This window comes from Cyprinus carpio, chromosome B1 (assembly GCF_018340385.1).
Source record: "Cyprinus carpio isolate SPL01 chromosome B1, ASM1834038v1, whole genome shotgun sequence".
NCBI classification, from domain to species: Eukaryota; Metazoa; Chordata; class Actinopteri; order Cypriniformes; family Cyprinidae; genus Cyprinus; species Cyprinus carpio.
In genome coordinates this window covers 6836540-6860978 of record NC_056597.1, presented here as the reverse complement: position 1 = coordinate 6860978, position 24439 = coordinate 6836540, and the positions used below count along the sequence as shown (strand labels likewise).

General features: G+C 36.7%; 3 protein-coding genes across 7 annotated transcripts; 2 read left to right on the top strand and 1 right to left on the bottom strand.

Annotated features, from left to right (window-relative positions):
* LOC109069755 (DIS3 exosome endoribonuclease and 3'-5' exoribonuclease) lies at positions 1-12464 on the top strand. The gene is given in 20 exon segments (XM_042717570.1): positions 1-284; positions 1608-1766; positions 1905-2097; positions 4295-4368; positions 4483-4650; positions 5444-5605; positions 5784-5894; positions 7272-7409; positions 7804-7950; positions 8053-8169; positions 8266-8367; positions 8599-8663; positions 8793-8877; positions 8971-9098; positions 9198-9284; positions 9448-9604; positions 10628-10898; positions 11129-11298; positions 11418-11540; positions 12079-12464. Coding segments are annotated over 20 exon segments (2745 nt in total). The 5' UTR covers positions 1-65; the 3' UTR covers positions 12148-12464.
* A 2182-nt stretch (positions 12465-14646) lies between these two features.
* Positions 14647-21377, bottom strand: LOC109069754 (protein aurora borealis-like). 5 transcript variants are annotated; one of them, XM_042716384.1, is made up of 12 exons: positions 21239-21377; positions 20206-20390; positions 20019-20125; positions 19850-19895; positions 19687-19768; positions 19512-19565; positions 19350-19406; positions 18386-18615; positions 18094-18247; positions 16340-16941; positions 15287-15427; positions 14647-15093 (listed from the first exon to the last, which is right to left on the bottom strand). In XM_042716384.1, exons 2-12 carry the CDS (start codon positions 20356-20358, stop codon positions 15073-15075), a joined length of 1647 nt encoding a protein of 548 aa, XP_042572318.1. In that variant the 5' UTR covers positions 20359-20390; positions 21239-21377; the 3' UTR covers positions 14647-15072. The 5 variants fall into 5 exon arrangements, with proteins under 5 accessions (XP_042572318.1, XP_042572317.1, XP_042572314.1 ...); XM_042716383.1 differs by lacking the exon at positions 21239-21377 and adding an exon at positions 20605-20752 and having other exon boundaries at positions 20206-20385; XM_042716380.1 differs by lacking the exon at positions 21239-21377 and adding an exon at positions 20605-20712.
* On the top strand, positions 20780-22296 carry LOC109069788 (mitotic-spindle organizing protein 1-like). Its single transcript, XM_019086393.2, has 3 exons — positions 20780-21052; positions 21247-21392; positions 21960-22296. Exons 1-3 carry the CDS (start codon positions 21001-21003, stop codon positions 21987-21989), a joined length of 228 nt encoding a protein of 75 aa, XP_018941938.1. The 5' UTR covers positions 20780-21000; the 3' UTR covers positions 21990-22296.
* The last annotated feature ends 2143 nt before the right edge of the window (positions 22297-24439 follow it).

Here is a 24439-nt window from a genome sequence, read left to right as displayed (position 1 = left end):
TACACTCGTGGGTTAACGGTGTGTTTTGGTGGAACAGCTCCTCAGAACCACCGGTTATTTAGATCATGCTGAAATCCAAGACATTTGTGAAGAAGACCCGCGCTGGTGGAGTGTTGAAGATAGTGCGCGAACATTACCTGAGAGATGACATCTGGTGTGGAAGTGAAGTGTGTAAGGAGTGTAAAGATGAAGCGCCTGTGCTGCAAGAGGACGCGTGCATAGAGAGCAACCTGTGCTCATATCCGCACTATTTAATCCCAGACACCAATGTGGTTTTACATCAAGTATCTGCTTTTTAATTATTTCATTGTTATTATTAATAGAATCTTATTATAATACGCGTATTTGTTCTGAACAGCTTTTGTAAACAATTAACTGTCATCAAAGTATTGGTATAAGAATTAGAGGACGTCTTGTTTAGTCAATGTAACGTTATATGGCTAAACTACACACCAAATACATCTATTACATATTAAAGAGGCGGGATTTCCGGTTATTTTATATTATTTTATATAACAGTCAGTCAGTCATTCATTCATTCATTCATTCATTCAAAGTTAATGGTTTCATTTCTAAGTGGGTGACCCAAAAAGCGCGAATCTTAGACCACAATTTACTTAGTCATAATTCATTATTTATCATAAAATCTGTTAGATGTCAGCGTTAACACAATTTGTGGCATTTCATGTTTTCTGAAATATTTTTAATATGTAAATGAGACATTTTATAATAAAATATGCGCTAATTTGCATATATTAACAGGACACAAATGTTTTGTTGAATTATTGGTGTTAAAGGTTATAACAGAGGGAATTTAACATTTTACTTTTTATGACTCCATAAATCAGCCAAAATAAATGAATACATTTTAACCATATTTTTAGGAATAAGAGATTATATAAATCAGCTGAATGATATGAACAGGAATAAAACTTGTGATAGTGCTGCTGGAGTCAAGAAAAAACTCCCAACCTTTAAAAATCAATGTGACCTCGGGTCACAAAATCAGTCATAAGGGGCAGTCTTAAGAAATTGAGATTTATACATCATCTGAAAGCTGAATAAATAAGCTTTCCATTGATTTATGGTTTGTTAGGACAATATTTGACTGAGATAAAACTATTTAAAAATATGGAATCTGAGGGTGCAAAAAAAAAAAAAAAAAAAAAGTTGTCCAAACGAAGTCCTCAGCAATGCATATTACTAATCGAAAATTAGGTTTGGATATATTTTTGGTAGAATATTTACAAAATATCTTCATTGAACATGATTTTTTAATTAATATCCTAATGATTTTTGACATTAAGGAAAAATTGATAATTTTGACCCATACAATGTATTGTTGGCTATTGCTACAAATATACCTGTGCTACTTAAGACTGGTTTTGTGGTCCAGGGTCACCCATATTAAATTACAATACACAGTCACAAATAGATAAAGTGTAATAAAATAAACACTTAAATGTGAATTTAGGATGTTTTCTTTCCACTAGTCTGAAAAGCCACATGTCATAATTGACCAGTCCAGTGCATGAATACACAATAGTTTTGCCTGTAGTGTCTTACCTTAAATGAGACAAAACTGATTTGGTGTTCACTTCTGACAGATTGACATCCTTGAGGACCCTCTGATCAGGAACGTCATCATTCTTCAGACCGTTTTACAAGAGGTCAGACACAGGAGTGCCCCAGCCTACAAAAGAATCAAGGATGCTATTCATGAGAAGGAAAAGCACTTCTACACGTTCACTAATGAGCATCACAGGTAACACATCCTAAGAGGCTGTATGCCTCCTAACACTACCTTTTTGACATGCATTTGATCTGGCTTGTATACAAGTTCACAGACAGTGCTTGATGTTAGGGCCATGCATGTTAGTGTCTCATATTTATTTTTGTTTTAAGAGACATTCATTGAACGAGAGCCAGGGGAAAGCGCTAATGATCGTAATGATCGAGCCATCCGTGTCGCTGCTAAATGGTACGCAGATCACCTCGCTAAAAAGACCAATGGTGGTTCACTCAAAGTGGTTCTGCTGACTGATGATCGGGCCAATAAAGAGAAGGCAGAGCAGTATGGTCTGATTGTGTACAGATGTAAGAGACACTTACTTTTGTCCTCTTTTGTTGTCCTCAATGGCATAATTCTGTTATTTTTTCCCTTTATATTCTACCATTCAAAACTTGAGGATGTTTTTTTTTCTTCAAAGTAATTAATACTTTAAAGGGATTCTCCACCCCAAAATGACAATTTTTTTCATTAATCACTTAACTCCATGTTGTTCCAAACCTGTAAAAGCTTTGTTCGTCTTCGGAACACAATTTAAGATATTTTGGATGAAAACAGGGAGGCTTGAGACTGTCCCATAGACTGCCAAATAAATAACAGTGTCAAGGTCCAGGAAAGTATGAAAAGCATCGTCAGAATAGTCCATCTGCCATCAGTGATTCAACCGTAATGTTATGAAACGACGAGAATACTTTTTGTACATGAAGAAAACGACTTTATTCAACAATTCCTCTTCTCTGTGTCTCTCCAAATCAGTGTAGCGGCATTTTGGCAAATCTGAGCTGTACGCAGATGGCGTACGCTCTTCTGTATCCGCCGCGCCACAATGCCGCCTGCAGATTTGCCAAAATGGCGCTACACTGATTTGTAGAGAATAAAGTAGGGCTGTGCAAAAAATCGAATACGATTTTCATGCGCGTCTCTTCAGTAAAGACGCTCCTGTAATTAGTAGTATATCTCCAGCACGTGCGTTCAGATCAGGGTTGCCAGGTTTTCACAACAATTCCTGCCCAGTTGCTTCTCAAAACTAGTCCAAAACTAGCCCAGTCGCGTTTACGGGAGGTTCCCCGATAAAAATTGCATCCCGGGGTTAAAATATACGTTTTTTGTCAGGGTTGCCCTGGTAATATTCACATTTTAGGGGCTAAATATCACGTTTTTGGTATTGGGGTCGCTTCACCCCGCGGACATGAAAAACAACCGCAGACTTGGCAACACTGGTTGGCATTTACTACACAGAGCCGTAATTCACTGACAATCTACACAAAATCGATTTTAAAGTCGCGGGCGATTCTTTGTCGATTTTGAAAGCGATTTTGTGTAGCTTGTCGGTGGACTACGGCTCTGTGTAGTAAATGACGCTCCACCTGAACCAGTGTTGCCAAGTCTGCGGTTGTTTTTCATGTCCGCGGGTTGAAGCGAACCCAATACCAATAACGTGATATTTAGCCCCTAAAATGTGAATATTACCAGGGCAACCCTGCCAAAAACGTACTATTTTAACCCCGGGATGCAATTTTTATCGGGGGAACCTCCTGGAAACGCGATTGGGCTAGTTTTGGACTAGTTTTGAGAAGCAACTGGGCAGGATTTGTTGTGAAAACCTGGCAACCCTGATCTTAATGTACGTGCTGGAGATATACTACTAATCACAGGAGCGTCTTTACTGAAGAGACGCGCATGAAAATCGTATTCAATTTTTTGCACAGCCCTAGAATAAAGTTGTTATTTTTGTTTTCTTCTTGTACAAAAAGTATTCTCATCGCTTCATAACGTTATGGTTGAATCACTGATGGCAGATGGATTATTCTGACGATGCTTTTCATATTTTCTTGCACCTTGACACTGTTATTTATTTGGCAGTCTATGGGACAGTCTCAAGCCTCCCTGTTTTCATCCAAAATATCTTAAATTGTGTTCCGAAGACGAACGAAGCTTTTACAGGTTTGGAACGACATGGGGGTAAGTGAATAATGACAAAATTTTCATTTTGCGGTGGAGTAGCCCTTTAATCCGGTCTAAAGCAACACCGAAGACATTTATAATGTTGCTAAATATTTTATAAAATAAATTTAATTAAAAAAACTACTTACAATATATATAGAAAAGAGTACACACACACACACGTGTATATATATATATATATATATATATATATATATATATATATGTGTGTGTGTGTGTGTGTGTGTGTGTGTGTGTGTATATATATTATTATTTTTTTATTGTAAAAAAAATTAATTGTAATATTTTACAATATTATTGTTTTTTTTAATCAATTAAATGCAGCCTCAGTGAGAATAAGAGACTTCTTAAGACATTGAAAAAAATCTTACCAACCCCAAACTTTTGAAGGGTAGTGTCGCATTCTCACATGACATAATAACTTACAATTAGCGTTATTAGTTTTTAATTGACAGCCCTAATCTTGATATAAGGCATAATTGTGAAATGTTAACATTTTCAAAAATGAATGGTGGTTTTGTATGTTCTTTTTTTATGTAGGTGAAGAATATATTAAGAGCTTGATTGGCAACCCTGAGCTTGTGGACAGACTTGCATTGCAACCTGATGACCAAGTGTGTATACTGTGATGGAAGATCAAGAAACCTTTTACTTTTTATATGTTTTTATTGTTTTATGTTATGTTATGTTATATTATGATATGATTTGTCTTTTATGATTCTTTATAGAATGAAATTACTGGCAGTAAGTTACTGTTTCCAGAACATCTACCCTTATCCAGGATTCAGAGTGGCATTAAGAACGGAGTATTGCTTCAAGGCACGTTCCATGCCAACAGAGATAACTATCTGGAGGGCACAGTCTTTATAAATAGAGAGGGGGAGGATATCAATGAGGTAAGAAGGCTATCATGTAGAAAGAAAGGTCATTGATTATTTTCATTTTATAAATTAAATGATTATTGTTTTCCTAGGATTTTTTTTGTTGTACTTTTTAAAGTTTGAAATGTATTCCCGCTCAGACCTTCCAAGATGTAGATGAGTTTGTTTCTCCATGGGTTTATTTTTATCCTTTGGAGAAATTGAGCATTATATCACTTGCTCACCAGTGGATCCTCTGCAGTAAATGGGTGCCATCAGAATCAGAGCCCAAACAGCTGATAAAAGCAATAATCCACATGACTCCAGTCCATCAGATAACATCTTGTTAAGTGAAAAGCTGTGTGTTTGTAAGAAACAAATCCACCATTAGGACATTTTTAACTTCAGACTGTAGATTCCACTGTAATTACGAGTCCATGATCCATAATAACGCTTCCTCCTTCCTTCACAAGAGAAAGCAATATTATGTATTTTAGCTGGAAGTAATGGTTTGAAGTTTAAAAATGTCTTACAAACATGCAGCTTTGCAATTCAGCAGATGTTAATTGATGGGTTTTAGTCATGTGTAGTGTTGTGATGTTTTTTATCAGCTGTCTGAACTCTCATTCTGACGGCACCCATTCACTGCAGAGGATTCATTGGTGAGCAAGAGATGTAAAGCAAAATTTTCCCAAATCTGTTCCCATGAAACTCCTCTACATCTTGGATGGCCTGAGTAGATTTTAAGCGAATTATAATTTTTGGGTGAACTACTCCTTTAAAAACATTTGTGAGCAGGAAAATCTTTTAACATCACATGTTCTGGCAGGTTCTACTTCAGGGCCTTCAGAATTTAAACCGGGCTGTTCATCAGGACGTAGTGGCTGTTGAACTGTTTCCCAAAGAACGCTGGGTTGCTCCATCATCTGTTGTGCTGCAGGATGATAGTCCAAATGATGAAGATGCTGAGGAAGATGAGACTGAAAATAAGGTTGAATGAGTCATTTGACTTTAAAAGAATTGCTCAAAGGTCAGCGTGTAGTTAAATCCAAAAAGTTATATTTCGGAAGCTGTGTAGTTGTAGAACCCATTACTCTAATAATGTACTGTATGTTTGAATATTTTTATGACCTGTATGATGAATTTTTGTTGTTGTGTTGTACCTGAAGGGTGTGCCACCAGACTCTAGCATTCTCAAGCCCACTGGACGAGTGGTGGGCATTATAAAGAGGAACTGGAGGCCTTACTGTGGAATGCTCTCACAGTCAATGATCAAATAGGTAACAGGGCTTCACCATGATACAATAATATAAACCAGTATTATTTGTAAGGCTAGGATATCTGCCTTCCCACTAGCCAATTTTCAGTCACTGAGTTCAGTCGATTTTAAAGACAACTCTCAACTTGCTTGAAATTATTGTCTTGATGGTGACTTTGTCCTGTTTAGAGTTGATTTGAACTTTGTCCGTGGCACATTAAAAACCTAATAGTGCAAAAGGTGATTGTTATACATGGTGAATGTATAATCAAGTGTTTTTGTGTTTAGAAGTCTGGGGTCAGTAAGATTAATCACTTTTAATTTTTTTTATTATTATTTCATATTACACACATTACTTTTTTATTGTTTTTTCATATTACTTTTATTATTAATTTCTTTAAAAAAAAGAAAAGAAAAAGAAAACAACTTTTATTCAGCACAGCGGTGGGCAATTCATAAAAGAAAATGACTCAATGATCACTGCACGACTATTTTACAAATTATACTACGCACTGCATCATTTAGGGTTAAAAGAATTGTTGCCAAACATATAACATGCCCGAATGTTAATCACTGCAATAATAATCCAATCCTATGCAAATGGTGTTTTTTGTTTGTTTTTTGTTTTTTTTGGCCAGGCAGTGTATGGTTTGATCAAATAAGCATAAGAGATAGTAGTGTGATTGAAATAACTAACTGAAGCTCTGAATGAGCATATGTCCTGAAGAGTTAAACAGACAATATAATAATAATAATTCAGTTTTTGTTAATGTAACCACTGTATTTTGATCATGCACTGTATAGCATGACTGTTAAGTCATTTTAAGAATCTATGTTTCTTGAAAAATCTGATGCATTGCGTTAAAGGGATACTCCACCCCAAAATGAACATTTTGTCATTAATCACTTACCCCCATGTCGTTCCAAACTCGTAAAAGCTCAGTTCGTCTTCAGAAAACAATTTAAGATATTTTGGCTGAAAACCCGGAGGCCTGTTACTGTCCCATAGACTGCCAAGTAAATAACAGTGTTAAGGTCCATAAAATGTATGAAAGTCGTTGTCAGAATACTCTCATCTGACGTCAGACGTGCAATCTGGGTTATATGAAGCGACGGGAACACTTTTTGTAAGCGAAGAAAACAAAAAATAACGACTTTATTCAACAATTCCTCTGTCAACAGTGTCCTCTGCGTCTCTCAACTTCAAAAAGTGTTCCCGTCGCTTCATATAACCCAGATTGCACGGCCTCCCGGTTTTCAGCCAAAATATCTTAAATTGTTTTCCGAAGACGAACTGAGCTTTTACGGGTTTGGAGCAACATGGGGGTAAGTGATTAATGACAAAATGTTCATTTTGGGGTGGAGTATCCCTTTAATTAACTTTTGAATTTCACACCAGGCAACAAGGCACCTTTTCACCCCAGCAGACCGACGAATCCCACGGATTCGTATTGAGACCAGACAAGCCGCCAATCTGGCTGGACAGAGGATTATGGTTGCTATCGATGGCTGGCCTAAAAACTCCAGATACCCAAATGTAAGTGTTCATGGTTTACGGTCTCATTTTATACAAATGATGACTAGTTTTAAGCCACAGATTTCCTCAGAGATGCTTTTTTAGCAGTAGGTTATTTTTAATTTTATTGGTTTGTTTATATAGGGATGGTACAAAAATCATGATTTTAGCCAGAAAAATATGCATTGTACATAGAGAGTATAGGATATGTTAATTTGCTTCTCGAGTCCCTAGAAAGGCATGATGCAAACTTGCATTGAGGATTATTGATCATGCTTATTGTGTATTAATAGCCACCTTTTCTGAATTTTTATTTAGACCGTTTTAAACATAACACAAGTCTGGAGGCCTGGATGCTGAGATTCCACTGATCATTTTGAGATCACTTTATATGTCTTTTCTCAATGTCTCTCAGGGTCACTTTGTGAAAAACCTTGGCACTGCTGGAGATAAAGAGACTGAGACAGAGGTGCTTCTCCTGGAGCATGATGTTCCTCACCTGCCCTTCTCTCCGGCTGTTCTTAGCTTCCTACCCAAGATGCCCTGGAGTATTACTGAGGAGGTAGTGTAGTCATGCATTTTGAAACACTTTGTTGTGTCGCCATTTTTCATGATAACTGTTGAAATGCTCAAAGCTTGATATTTATCTGTTGTTTTCCTGCAGGATTTGAAAGTCAGAGCAGATCTCAGACACCTCGGTGTGTGTAGTGTGGATCCTCCTGGCTGTACGGATATTGATGATGCTCTTCATTGTCGGGAACTAGAGAATGGAAACTTGGAGGTATAGCAGCTTGCGTTAATTATCACAAGTGGTAAAGAGAATTTACTAGAGCAATTCCATCAGGGTTTTGTACTGAATGGTATGCTTTTGTTTTAGGTTGGTGTTCACATAGCAGATGTCAGCCATTTTATTCGGCCAGGAAATGCTCTAGATCAAGAGGCAGCAAGCAGAGGCACTACAGTCTACCTTTGTGGAAAGGTACGTATGGAATGATAATGAGCTGTAATAACAAATATTAAATGCACTCAAAAATGAAAAATATTGTCCCAAATCGAAAATTCTGGCTTTGCTGGGCCAAAAGCCTGGAAATAAATATTTTAATGGCTGAACTTATGATCTTTGGATAGTAATTGAATTTCCTCATTTCAAATATAACCTTTAATCTTGTAGAGTTTTAATGCATATAATCCCTTTTTAATCTTTTCACAGAGAATTGACATGGTTCCTGAACTTCTGAGTTCCAACTTGTGTTCTCTGAGATCCAATGTTGAGAGGTGTGCTTTCTAGCATAACTACCATTACTCACGTGGATACCTTTTGTATACACTTCTTATTATATATTTACATAGTAAACATACAGTAATTGAAAACCTTCACTGTCTAATGAGCTCTTCCACCCTCAGGTTAGCATTCTCTTGTATTTGGGAGATGAACCACAATGCTGAAATCATCAAAACTCACTTCACAAAGAGTGTCATTAACTCCAAGGTTTGCTGCATCTAATTTTCAAAAATGGATTTAAAATGATGGTTTATGATCGAATGCGCACTGTAAGGAACTGGTGTTGTTTTATCACGTAAGGCCTCCCTTACATACGCCGAAGCTCAGATGAGGATTGATGACACCACCATGAATGATGACATCACGAAGAGCCTGCGGGGCCTTAACAGACTGGCCAAGATCTTAAAGGGTCGGAGGACTGAAAAAGGGTATTTCCATTCAAATAAAATAAAATAATTTTGAAACCTAGCTTTAAACATGAAGCAGTTGATCCGGTTTGTAAGAGTTGCTTATTTTACTCTTTTCAGAGCACTGACCCTCTCCTCTCCTGAAGTGCGTTTCCATATGGACAGTGAGACACATGACCCTATAGATCTGCAGACCAAAGAACTCAAGTGAGTGCTATATACATCTCTCTCCCAAAGGTTTTAAAATATTAATGGTTTGATTTTGACTTCTGTTATTTCTGTTGATTGTATGGCGAAATATAATATTGTTCGTTTTCCCCAAACTGCCTGTGTCTGGATTCTGGAAGTTCAAACTTACATTTTTCTCCAGGGAGACAAATTCTATGGTTGAGGAGTTCATGTTGTTGGCGAATATCTCTGTAGCACAGAAGATCTATGATGAGTTCTCAGAATGTGCCCTACTGAGGAAACACCCCTCACCACCACCATCAAACTACGACATCCTCATTAAGGCTGCAAAATCAAGGGTGGGTGGAAGTTTCATTTTTATATAACCCACACCAAAGAGGTTTTGTCTTATGATGTTGAATAATTCACTGAACAGTTTCCTGTACGGTTTTGGCTGTGGAAATCATACCATTAACTTACCAAGTACCAAACACCAGTATTAAACCAGGCCAGTCAGACATATTTTTGGACTTTAGTTAAAGGGTTACTCCACCCCAAAATGAAAATTTTGTCATTAATCACTTACCCCCATGTCGTTCCAAACCCATAAAAGCTTTGTTCGTCTTCGGAACACAATTTAAGATATTTTGGATGAAAAGAGGGAGGCTTGTGACTTCCCATAGACTGCCAAGTAAATAACAGTGTCAAGGTCCAGGAAAGTATGAAAAGCATCATCAGAATAGTAGCGTAGCACCATTTTGGAGAATATGAGCTGAACGCAGGCAACGTACGCTCTTCTGTTTCAGCCAAGCCACAAGGATACATTATCTACGTATATTTATGCTTTGATTTGAAAGAAAACAGAGCATCCTGACACAGAAGAGCGTACGTTGCCTGCGTACAGTTCAAATTCGCCAAAATGGCACTACGCTGATGTGGAGTGACACAGAGGAGATAAATTGTTGAATAAAGTTGTTATTTTTGTTTTAGTCTCGTACAATTTTGTGGGTTGTTTTATTGCTGTAATTTTTTTGTAATGTTTGTTGTGTTATTGAGAAAAAGAGTACGGCCCATATCCACATACACAATTAAACACCACTCTCAGCATCATGGGTAGTGTCAGAATGACTGATACCATTGCACACCTATTTCGAACTATAACCCCTGAGAGACAAAGAAAAAAGAACTTCACCTTGAGTGTATCAGGGCTTTTACACCAGTAAGTAGCGAGCAGTGAGTGTCTTTTCTTTTGTGTTAGCCAGAGCATCCCAAATTTTTTCATGCTGCAACCCACTTAGATGGGTATATAATCATCCCCACATTTGAAACGTTTGCAGAATTTTGGTCATTTTTTTTATTTTTGCCTTATTGTCTTTTTCCAGGACCTTAACATCCACATAGATTCAGCCAAAGCTCTGGCTGATTCCCTGAACAATGCGACAGTTGAGAACTTTCCGTACTTCAACACCCTGCTGAGGATTCTGGCCACCCGCTGCATGATGCAGGCTGTGTATTTCTGCTCTGGCATGGACAGTGATTTCCACCACTATGGCCTGGCATCACCCATTTACACACACTTCATCACCCATCAGGAGGTGAGATGCGCTGGACCACTGAAGCAATTTAAAGGAACAGTTGACCTAAAAATGAAAGGTGAATTTAGCTGAACAGCTGAACTAATTTTAAATAACAGATGGATCATTCCAACTTGATGATTTTTTGTTAACATTTCTTCATCCATTCACAAGAGTTAATTTTAAATTGGTTACTTGTCCGACATTGTAGAGAGATCATTCCAACTTAAACCAAAAAATCCTGACTTTAATGATTTTTGGAATAACTGTCGCAATTTTTTTTTTTAATATGTATGGTGTCTTTAATCTTTACCCTTCAGCTATTCTTCAAGAATAAGGGAATCATAAATGAGGAAGGCTTCATTCTTTTTGTAAGAAAAAATGCCATTATCATCCTCATCCCTAAGTTTGGAATAAAGGGCACTGTGTTCTTTGACAACAAGGACAAACCCAGCCCTCATCTCATATTTGATTCTGAGGTATGGATAAACTTTGATATCAGCGTGCGGAGCCAGGCAGTATTAGCCTTACAGGTCATATTCATAAGATGTTGCATGTTTATGTATACATGATAGAACCAGTGTATTCTTCTCCTCAGGGTCCTACACTCAAAGTGGAGGAACACATGTTCCGCATGTTTGACAAAGTTAAAGTAACGATCAGCCTTGACGCTTTCATTTACACTTCTTCATCCATTCACATGCAGCTCATTGAACCAGTGGTATGTTTTTGTTTTCTAGATTTTTTTTAATTGTGAGATACTGCAAGCACATAATTACATGGCTTTCTGAAATGATTCTGACTGGTCGATCACAGCTGCAATTATTTTTGTATAATAACTTCTAAATTATGATTGACCAGTCTCCCACGCTTTGCAAGTTTCAAGCCTCTTGAATCAATTCACAATTTCTTTCTTACAGTAAAATAATTTGAACTAGTTTGTATGATTTATAAGGTAAAAGACTGTTTAATAAGCCCCTTATCACAAAATAAACCTCTGAAGGTGTTTTATATCATGTTGATGAGCATCATTTGCGATAATTAAGGGATTTATTACACAACAACTTGCCAAATAAGTAAATAAATGCACAAAAATTTTGTGGCGGCGATATCTCCCCTTGTTTTATTTATTACTTGTTTATTGTTATTAGCTACAACTCTAGACACATGTTAGATCATCAGGCTCAAACAGTTGAAACTATATAGAAATAAAGTTTTTTTTTTTTTAAACCACTTAAGTATAGCTTTGTTTTTTCCAGATTCCTGGGGTTAGTGTTCCTGTACCTGAGTCAGAACCAGAGGCCAAAAAACCCAAGCTTGACTGCTGACACCTGAGCACCAAGAACCAACTCATTAAAGCAAATATTACATGAAAAACCTTACGGTTCATCTACAAGGGAAACTTGTGCGAATGCATAAGTGGAAAAAATTGACATGAAAGGAGTGTTTTTTTAAATCAATGTACACCTGTACTGTTTTTGCTTTTGTCTATATTTTAACTTGCTAATGCATTGTTTTTTATAGTCTGAGACAAACTGTGGAATTATTATAAATTCCATTTGAGAAAAAGTGTTGTGTTGCCATTCTTCAAATCTGAGATTCATTGAAAACACAACATATTAAAAGGACTTTTTTTTAAAGGAAATTCTGTTTTTCAGTTACATGTTTTGTCCAGTGATTACAACCACTTGAAATGGGCTGTCACAGAAATAAGTGTGATTTTTCAGAATACCGACTTCTGTTATATTCAGGGTTGCCACTCTTTCTGATCAATGAATTTCCATGATTTAAAACCAAAATGCCAAACCCCAACAATTTATTTTGAAGTTGACACTAGTGTAATTTTAACTTTATTGATAAGAACAAATGTTCAAAAAAACATTTGGCTAAAACCCATTTTTAATATGATCCACATTAACACTGTGGAGTTCAAGGGATTATCACAACCTTTTAATAGAATCAGAGCCACTGACAATTTGTGCAGAATCGGATTTGATAGCTGTATCAAGTATTTCTATAAGTATTTACAGTGCATTTGGAAAGTATTCACAGCACTTCTTCCAGATTTTGTTATGTTATATCATTTCAAAATTGATTAAATTAATTATTTCTCTCAAAATTCTACAAACAATACACCATCCATAATAACAACTTGAAAGAAGTTTGTTTGAATTTTTTGCCTGAATTTATATATATATATATAATAATAAAAAGTACATTAGTATTCACAGCTTTTGCTCAATACATTGTTAAATCACCTTTGGCACCAATTAAAGCCTCAAGTCTTTTTGGGTATGATGCTACACCTCTCCTCATCTCTTCACCTCTCAAGCTCTGTCAGGTTGGATGGGGGCAGACGCACATTTTCAGGTTTTTCCAGAAATATTTGATTGGGTTCAAGCCCAGGCTGTGTGCTTGGGTCCATTGTCCTGTTGGAAGGTAAACCTTCTGCCCAGTCTGAGGTTCTGAATGCTCTGGACTAGGTTTTCATCAAGGCTATATTTTAGTGCACTGAGCTTTTCTTCTCCTCTGATTTGTCCCTCAGTCCCTGCTGCTGAAAAAAGCCCCCAAGCACGAGGCTGCTACCACCACACTTTACTTTTGGGATGCTACTCTGCAGGTGATGAGCAGTGCCTGGTTTCCTTCAAACATGATGCTGGGATTTGAGGTTCATCAGACCAGAGAGAATCTTGGCTTCGCCTAGCTCCACATTTGATCATGGAGCTCAACTAGAGTGACCATCAGCTTCTTGGTCACCACTCTAGACAAAGCCCTTCTCAATCAGTTGCTTAGTTTGGCTGAGCGACCCGCTCTAGTTGGAGTCCTGGTGTTTCCAAACTTATTCCATTTACAGATGATGAAGGCCACTGTGCTCATTGGCACCTTCAATGCTGCAGAAATTTTATTTTACCTATATACAATTGTGCCTCTGTGGTATACTGACTATTAGTTGTACTTAATGGCTTGGTTTGTGCTCTGACATGCACTGTTAACTGTGGGCCCTTAATAGACAGGTGTGTGCCTTTCCAAACCAGCTCCATGTCCAATAAACTGAATTTACCAAAGGTGGACTATAATCAAGTTGTAGAAACATCTCAAGGATGATCAGTGGAAACAGGATGCACCTGAGCTCAGTTTTGAGTGTCATGGCAAAAGCTGTGAATACTTAAGCACTTTTTTTTATATATATGTTTTTTTTATATTTTTGAAGATTTCTTATAAAAATTCTTTTTTGTTGTTGTTATTGTTTGTTGTTTGTAGAATTTGGAGGAAAATAATGAATTAAATCCATTTTGGAATAAGGCTGTAACATAAAATGTGAAAAAAGTGAAGTGCTGTGAATATTTTCCGGATGCACTGTATATTACATGAACACATGATTAGCTTGAAAATTTTATTTTATGATAAAGGAGAGTAATAAAAAATAATCCATAATTTTTCCATAACTGAAAATTATGATTTTCAGGCCTGGAAATAATAATTTTTTTTTTTTTAATTCTTTGCTTTTCCATGACAAAGGAACCCTAAATATTGTATTGTGTAACATTCCAAAAAGAAAAGCCTGTGCTAAAGTTATATATGTGCTTTATTTGCTCCCTCTGAGAACGGCAAAGCACACAGCTGTCAGTACAATGGATTAGGACTAATTTAGATCAGCTGTGTACAAAAACAATACATTCTACTGAGATGCCTTTTTGTTAATATATTAGATGACAATAAAGATGAAGTCTGATGTCATCATCTGTAAGAAGAAATTGCAAGCAGATAAAGGACACTATCACCATTTGTATCTAGACATTTTATTACAATTCAAATACAAGTCACCATAATATGTATACCTTGTAGCATCTCCATATATTTGTTAGTGATTGATTAATTCATAAATAATTTTAAGACTGTAAAAAAAAAAAAAAAAGCGCTATAAAACCGCTAGAGGAAATGGTTACATATCTCCCACCCTCTTTTAACAAATCACGAGTAATTGAAAGCTACATTTCACAATCAATAAAACCCATACATAATCTTAAATCTAATTCAAGTTTTCTCAGTCCCAAAGTCATCTCTTTTTTGGAGCAAGAATAAATACTGTAGATTAGTCAGTACAAAAACTTTCACAAGGCTCAGACAGTAAAACCAACCCCAGTATTCAGCATTCATATGAGATGACATGAGCATACAGCTTAATGTGTGGCGCGTATCCTCCACAGCTTTGGGGGTAAGAGTGTGTAAAGTGCCTGTTCTGTCCCTCATGCTCAGAGCGGCAGGGTGAACAACTGCAGAACAAAACATTTCTTAGTGTGGCTATGCACAGTGCATTCTACCATCAAGTATGAACTATAATAAAGTGAATACTGTGGATTTTGAGTGTACAAAACTAAAGCAACAAAACAGCTGAATGAAGTATTAAAATGTAATACAGAGTTAATGTTTTTTTTGTCCTGTTTTAGAGTGTGTGTGAGGCTTTACCTTTGGTTTAGTGTGTCTAATGAAAGATACACCCTCTTCAGCAGTGTGTGTGTCCAGCATGTCCTTACTCTGGCTGTCTGAACTGAGGGTGTCCATTAAGCTGGTAGTGCACACTGAGTGAGTGTTATAACCGCTATCCACCTGCAGAGAACATGAGGGACACATTAAGCCTAACAATTAGCTGAAGACCATAGTTCACAATTCCATCATAAAAGCTAGCAAAAATCATTTATAAAGCATAAACTTAGTCATAGTAACAATAATGATTACTACATTTTAGTCTCGTTATATAGTGCTACTATAATAAAAAAATGTTTATGCATAATTTTTTTAAATAAAATGTGTTTTGAAATCTATGCTTAATCTTCAGCAAACTTTAAACCCATTTAAAGTTTGTCCTTCAGAAATAAGCAAGCATTTTCTATAATAGTTTATTAAATATCAGATAATAATATTAACATTTAAATCAAGATAATGATAAATTATATGGAGAGAGATATTCTTAAAGTGTGTGTTTTAGAAATAAGCACATTTATATAATTAATAATATTAATTATTAAAATATATATTGATAGAGAGAGATATTCTTAAAGTTTGTGATTTAGAAATAAGCACACATTTTTATAATATATAATATTATAAAAAAAAATTATATATATATATATATATATATATATATATATATATATATATATATATATATATATATATACACTATTATAAAAAAGTTATATATATATATATTATATTTTTATTTTAAAATTAATATTATAGATAGAGAGAGAGGAGATTAGTTTTTAAATTTGAAGTTTATGCTTTAGAAATACTTTAAGCTTCTCACATGTCAAATGTTTAACAAAAACAATAACTATAGTTCTTAATGCTAAAGAGATTTAGTACAGCAGCAGCTGCTTCCAGCCAGTTTTGCAGTGGTTTTATGTCAACTACACCATCTGGGCTACTGATGAAATGACTCTTTATTTAGTTGTCTAGTGTTTGGAGGCTACTTGGAAGCAGCTGCCATTCTGGTCATCTGACAGCAGGCATACTAACCTGCATGCTAATGTCGTATGGTGTAATGCTTCCTTCCGCAAGCAGGGATACGAACATGTGCGTACTCTCAGCGTTAGGCACACTGCCTGTTCGAGAGCTGGACAGTCTAGCTGGTGACGCAGTGTCCTCTTCAGGAACCCAACCACAGGATTCCTCTCTGCTCCTGCTGATGACCTCATTCTCATTTTCCCTTCTGTCAGTCTCATTTTTTCCTCCACTGTCCTTCACAAACGGCTCGTCTTGATCCATTTGCTCGGAAACAGCCTCGGAGGCCTCTGACACACTTTCCCCAGATTGGTGTCCATCTTGCTGGACATGAGGTCCTGTCGAGTTAGCGTCCATGTCCATGGTGGGTAAAGGTTCACTGGGATCGATGTTCTCCTTGTCCTGGAGGATTGGGTGAAGGATAGGGGAAATGTGAGTAGGAGAGGCCCACATACAGGCTCTGTTTCTGGGTCGGGATTGAAAGGGGGAGAAGCTTCGAATGGGGGAACAGCCCTCCACCAATGGGCTTTCTTCACATTGGTTCAGGTTCATGTCCATGTCTGAGCTGCCCATAGGAATGCCATTGGGGGACAAAAACGACAACCTTTTCCTCTCACCTATGAAGACAAACTTTTATGTAATTTCACATACACTTATCCAAAGTAGCTTTTTCGTGTTTGGTATGAAGTGGGGCTTTTATGTAATTTCACATACACTTATCCAAAGTCCAAGCGGGGCTATTAATTACAAAAACCCGTTCAGAACACAAATTAAGATATTTTTGATGAAATCCGAGAGCTTTCTGACCCTGCATAGACAGCAAGGGTACTGACAGAAAGGTAGTAAGTACATCGTTTAAATAGTCCATGTGACATCAGTGGTTCAACCGTAATGTTATGAAGCTACTTTTTGTGCGCAAAGAAAACAAAAATAAGGTTTTAATTCAACAATTTCTTTTCTTCTGTGTCAATCTTCGATGTGCGAGTCGGCATTCTGATGTAGAACGTCTGTCTCTGTTAGTTCATCATCCGTATATTCTGGTTCAAATAAATAAGACTGGGCAAGTCATTTATTTGATTGCAAGTCATCATCTCTGTTAAGATCTTCAGACATTTTTAGTTAGACTGTTTTTAGTACAGTGTGTGTCTTTTGCTTGTAAACAAACCCCAGCGCATCTGGGTTCTACATTACAATGCCGGCTCCTGTGTCAGCATCACACACATGCGTTGTGGTACTCTCGTGAACGCATGGCAAAGACTGACACGGAAGACACTGCCGAGACAACATTGCCAACATGCACCGTAAACACACGCCATGTTCAGTTTGGTCTTAATTATTGCCACAAAGTTTGGTTTTACTTTTCTTCGTTTGTGCTTTAACTAACCAATTTTCCACCAATAGTTCTACGAATTATGGAAAGGTTCCTCTGGTGCGAAAGAGCCTTAGGGAAGGTCAGAGAGCTCTCAGATTTCATCAAAAATATCTTAATTTGTGTTCTGAAGATGAACAAAGGTCTTACGGGTTTAGAACGACACGAGGGTGAGTAATTAATGACAGAATTTTCATTTTTGGGTGAACTCTTTAAATTATTGAAATATTAACCTCTGTATTAATGTTATCTTCTCAGGGGCTACTTTAAGTGAACTTTTATGTCTAAGGGGTTCACACACAAAAAAAAAGGTTCAAGGAATCCCTACACTACATATATATAGTCATGTATACAATATTTAAAAAAAAAAAAAAAACTGGCACCATCTTAGATTTCTCACCTGATACAGGCGTCACAGAATGCTGAAGTCTGATGGGCGACAGAACAGGAGACTTGAAAGCAGGTGAGGATCTTTCTGAAAACATGGGACTTGCGTCGCTGCCCAAACTGTATGCTCGACCCTGGCCTTGGATGGGACTGGATGAAAACTGGCCCTGAGGATTATGGATAAAATACAATATAAAATTTTAAAGATCTCAGATATCAAGTACCCTTGAACCACATTTTATTGGTCTACTTACAAGGGTGTAGTTTCACCCTTGTAATGTCATCATCTATGATCTGGTACATACAGACAAGGGCGTCCCAGTTGGAATGCCACACTGAAGTGGAGAGACAATAACAGAAGACATCGTCTCTCGACTGCTGGGAGGAATATTATGGGAATATCTGTCTGGGCTGGAAGGGGTAGAGGACTCAGAGCCACTGTCATGCCCATCAAGAAACAGCTTCCGCCGCAAAGAAGAGGAGCTAAGGCTCTCCTGCACCTGTTCGGTTAGCTCTTCTGTCTTGTAGTAATCACCTGGTGGAATAGAAAGGAAATTCTCAAGTTAATATCAAAATGTACCCAAGCAAAGAAAAGCATGCAAATATTTGCCACATTTAAATAAACAATAGACAAGACCTGAAACCCCAAATTTTAAGAAGTGCAATGAGGTCAGACTGTTAACAACCTTTTTGTACCTGACCTAAAATTGTACTCTCAGTCAAATGCACTTTTCAGGAGTGTGTTAAGGATATAAGTACTCATTGCATAAAAAGCTTTTAGATGTGTTTTAATATGAATAAAAGGTCAACTATGTAAGATTATGGAACAGTTTTAAAGTTAATGTCTTTTCTGATCACCAAGGCCTGCATTCATTTTATATTATTAATTATATTTATTAAAAAAAAACAGTAATACTACAAAATATTATTGCAATAAACAAATGAAAAAACATTTCTCTGTGAATACATTTTAAAATGTAATTTATTCCTCTGATATAAAGCTGAATTTTCAGCATCGTTACTCCAGTCTTCAGTGTCATGATCATTCAGAAAACATTCTAATATGCTGATTTGCTGCTCAGTATATATTTCTTATTATCAATGTTTAAAACAGTTGTGCTTCTTAATATTTTTGTCAAAACCTTTGTAAATGTTTTAATTATTAAAATGGTCAAAACCTACTGATTCCATACTTTTGAACAGCCCTGTATTATATATTACATGTTTGCCTTCATTTTAAAATAGAGTAATAATTTTAAAAAAGGTTACCCAGAACTTTTTCAAGATTGAAGTCCACAGGTAGAGACAAGACCGTCTGACAGATGGCTAAAACACAAACAAGCAAAGACCAGTTACTCTAAATCCACATAGATACATTTCTAAACTTACAGTGTGATCACTTATGAATTATCTTCGAGCTGCTGAACAAACCATTTATTTTCTTTGATGACGGAAGCGTCTCTGTTACCAGTGGGGACAAAGAACCTAAAATGACACAGTTTAAGTTAATATCTACAAAAAAAAAAAAAAAAAAAAAAAAAAAAACTACATTGGTTGTAATAAAGTAGCATGAAAACATCTCTCTCTTTTATGTCTCATGACTTACTTTTCAGATGTGGCATTTTTACTGATGGTTTAGCTGCTGGTGGTCCCCATGGAGAGGGAACAATTGCACCTTTAGTGAAAAACTGAACAAAAAAAATAGTCTTAGTTAAAATAAGACATTTTCATGATCAAGGAGTGTGTTATAAGAAGTAAAGCAGTTTTACCTGTTCAATAGCATGTTGCCGTTTCTCCTCGATCTCAACATCTGCCCTTGATGTGTTAAAACACAACTTGAGTTAATCTCAAGAGAATATGAACAAATATTTACAAAAAAAGAACATCGTTATTGTAAAACACTTAAGATAAACATACTAATGGCAATAAGTTGCATACCTGGCTTGGCTCAGAAACAAAGCCTGGCGATGAATGTCCTCTGGGTCTATTTCCACAGGAAGTAAATTTGCCATTTCATCAATGGACCATTTGAACTTTGCTGGTGTCTGCAACAAACACCACAAACAGAAATGACATTTCTATCCTTTTTAGTGCTTTCCCCTCAAATGCGGAGTCCGAGACTCACCGCTGAGGAGCTCTTGGAGCTCCTGAACACCGACGGGCTGGGCATCAGGGGCTCATGCAGACGGTGATAGTCGTTCGGGCTCTCAAACGGGTTCAGGATAGCGGGTCTTCCAGGAGTCTCGGGTGTTATATGAATCTCTGCTATATCTCCCATCTTATAAACGGCGTCCAGCCAACCAGGCTACGCTTTAACAAGAAAGAAATGAATGAAAGACGGAAGATCCTTAAGAATATCAATATATACAATATATAAACATCCAGTTTGATTAACTACGTTATATCATTGCATCTCGTTTGTGATGATCAAACGATTATTTACCTTTGTTAGTCTGCAGTCTTTAACTTACATGTGTTTAAATAGAGAAAATGGTAATAAATGTTATTAGTTAATAATACTCACAACGCAACGGAACTCAAACAAGCCAAACAGTGATCGCTGAATGGCTCTAACGTCTGATTTAATTTTCGCTCAAGAAGTGCTAGCCAATCACAATTCAGCAGAACATGCGAAACAACCAATCAGCTGACGAGAACGACTGGCCGTAACGTTAACTTCCTTTCGAACATCTAAAACTTTATTCACTGGATTGCCACAACAAAAACCGCGAGGTGTGAACACAACTGCTGTCAGTTTATGGATTCTGTGTAATGCGAGATTTGTGACGCTGCGTGGTTTTTAATTCGCAGATTGTTGGAAGGCATCAGGGATTAACAGGAATAGTGTTAGGTCTTCTGAACGAATGCTAGTGCTTTGTTATTGTCGTCAAGTGATTAGATAGCTTTAGCACGTAGCATCATGGCCAGTCCCGCGAGCGCAAACATGAACGCTGTCCGGGAGACTATGGATGGTAAGATTAAAATGTTTACGACAAAGAAATAAATGTTGTTATTTCGAAACATATTTGAACGCATGAATACTGTATTGTCACTAGTACTGGTTTGCACACTGTATGATTCATTCTCATAAATCGCACTGTTAATTCAATTCAGTGGAGCAGTTATGTGACGCGTGTATCGTTGTGTTTTGTTCTTACATTTCCAGTTCTCTTGGAGATATCCAGGCTGTTGAATACAGGACTGGACATGGAGTCTCTGTCGATATGTGTCCGTCTCTGTGAGCAGGGGATCAATCCCGAAGCGCTGTCATCAGTTATCAAAGAACTCAGAAAAGCCTCGGACTCATTAAAGGTAACGTTAGTGGATTTGCGGCGACACCGTCTTATTTCATATTCACTCATTGGTTTTATCCACTCTGCCGCCTTTTGGTTTGATGCAAAATCTTGCAGAGCCATGCGTATATTCAGTAACCTAAGAAATTAGGTGATGTCTGATTAGTCAACATTTTAAAGTGCAAATCGTTTCTGAAATGCCCACTCCTGAGTTGCTCTACCATGCAGATCACATATTTAGCGTTCAGTTTGTTTTCCTTGTGGATCACATGGGAGTTTCTGTAAAATGCTTACTAAGTAAGCAAGGTATGTTTTTTGCTCGATGAGAAATAACGTGTTCAATTTCTGCCAGAGGAATAATTTGAAGCAAGTACTCTATTTTAATGCAAGCAGATATTAGGCTTGGTGGGGATATTTGCACTTTTCAGCATTCGTTTGTCACGACTTAACTATTTAAATAAAAACAGTGAATGCAGATGAAGCTTATATGCCTTAAATATACAATTGACTTTTATTTTTTAAACAAATGTGCTGTTGTTTTTTTTGCCTTTTTTTTTTTAACTTTCATCTTTTATTTATCTTTTAGGCTTCTGAAATCAGCACTAATCAAGGATGACCTGTTGAAATTTCATCTATGACAGAATGGTCCCTGTTTGAGATGTGTATATAAGCATGTACATAGGATTAATGTGTTAAAACAGTTGTTTTGCCTTGTGTTTGACCTACTTTCATGTGCCTCAGTATGTACAATTGGACTGTTAAAGTGTGCTATTTTTTCCTTTTTTGTGATATTTAAATATTGTGTGTATGAATATTAACTATAATTCATTATAATGCTAAAAGGAAAACATAATCAAAATAGATATTGCTCTGTGGAATCATTTTTGCCTCCATTTAAGTCAGTAAAATGTTTTTTACCCTAACTGTGCTGTTTTTATGTGTGCGTCTGATCACTAAAACATCTGTAGCTCCATGTGCGTTTACGTCTTTTAGCCACATGATGGCGACAACAGTGCATTTATAGTTAATTACTTCTGCTTTGTATTCTGTCATAGCATTATAATTTGAGTCCTTTGCAATTTATTTTTCTTTTAATCATTTACGATAAATCTCATGGCCAGGATTTGTATCTGCAGCTCATGCATATTTCACATTAGAGGTTCGATCGAATCATCAGGCCTGTTCTCCAACTCACAGGTGCTTTTTTGCACAGATCTGACATCAGTCTCTGGGAACGAGTGGTGAAAGCACTGTGGATCTTAGATCAGCCCAAAAGGCATCATACCTGGCGTGAGCTTCATTAACACCCAGCCGTGCTGAGAGGGAGAGGTGGCTGTGTCCTTGGTTCCTGCAGACAGGAGGCATAATGTTTCACTCCTGCAGCGAGAACTCATTTATGTGTCTGTAATCACCTCAACCTTATGTCTGCTCTTAATGCTAAATATTAACCCCGAGTCCAGTCGTTTCTCAAAGAGAGGTTCTCGGCAGAATGTGGTCTAGTTTGAAGAAATAGTTCACCCAAAAATTTCAACTTACATCACTTTCTCACCAATGGATCAGGTTTCAGATAGGGTTCTTTTATGCTTGAATCCACTAAATAAGGCTATACTCATAGTTTGAGTATGGGTCAAGGGTGCCTCTCCACTGAATCACCTTTAACAAAGACACAAGCACCAACAGCATGTGTAGAATGATTGCGAGCGCTTGTTGGAATGACAGGTGTTATCAACTAAAGCAGACCAGGCGTGTCTCTTCATGAGGCCAGCTAATGATGTGCAACAATGGGGTAGTTTATTCCTCACTGTGAATTAGTATCATAAAGGTTGCCACAGTGACAGTGACATCACTCATCAGTACCAGCAAATAATTTTTGCTAGCTATATATGAGTGACCATCAGTCTCCACACAATATGCATCTGACTCCTACAGCACTTGAATGTTGTTCGTGCATGGTCAATGTTTTATAATCGATTTTTTTCAAGACGAACACCATCAAGAGTTTGCAAAGTGAGCCTACACTGGCTTTGGTTAATTGAACTTCTAAAATGGATGAAACCAAATAACACAATTAAGTATTCTGAGGTTGATGTGTAATTATCATATTCCCATCCTCTAATTCATGCATTAATTGCTTTAATTAGCAAAGCAATTTAAAAAACAATGCTTAGCTCTGTAATAGCATCCACCTTCAGTAACTGTTTATGTAAATTCCCTTGTGTTTGGTGTAGGTTAATGAAATGTTTGTTATTAAATGGGAATTCTGTGTGTTCAAGTATGTAATTATCAATAGTTTAGCTGTAAATTTAATAATTGTGTTTTAACCTTTTAAGTGATGCATGCAATGCAACAGGGTTCTTTGTTCACAGGTATGTGACAAACAACTGGTATTAATCTAAAGCTGGTGGAAGTGACAATACCCTTGTGCAAGGTTAATTGAAAGTTTAAAATGTATAATTGTAGGTTATAATCTCATTATTTTTCTAAACATAATTCCTTTAAAAAGAATGGGTCCGATGACCGTTGTTGGAATACTTCCTTTCAGCAAATATTATGGCCCTTGGACACTGCCTGGCGTTGGACAATCTCAGTTTCCCCCTTTTCTCCAAGGTGCATTCTTTGCATAAACCTAAAATTCCAATAGCATACTTTAAAACAACTAAGCACAATACAACTTCTTTAGACAAGTGTCTACAATAGCTTAAACATACAATATATTGTTTAAAGGTTTGGGGTTGGTGCACTGAAGAAAAAAAAAAGGTAACTTAAAATGGTAACATCTAAATATTCTAGTTTAGTTCAAGGTTGAAAATATTATTTAACATCATTGAACCAACTATCAATATCCAAACGAAGTTTTATGGGTAATAGCTCAATCAGACTACCCCTTTTTACAGTGTAAAAGATTTGTTTTTGTAAGAAGCCTTTTGTGCTCGTTATGCACTTATTTGATCTAAAACTCAAATTAAAAAAACAATACATTGTGAAAGATTTATACAATTATTATTATAATTAACTGTCTACTATGTAAATACATTTTAAAATCTAATTTATTCCTCTAATATTCCT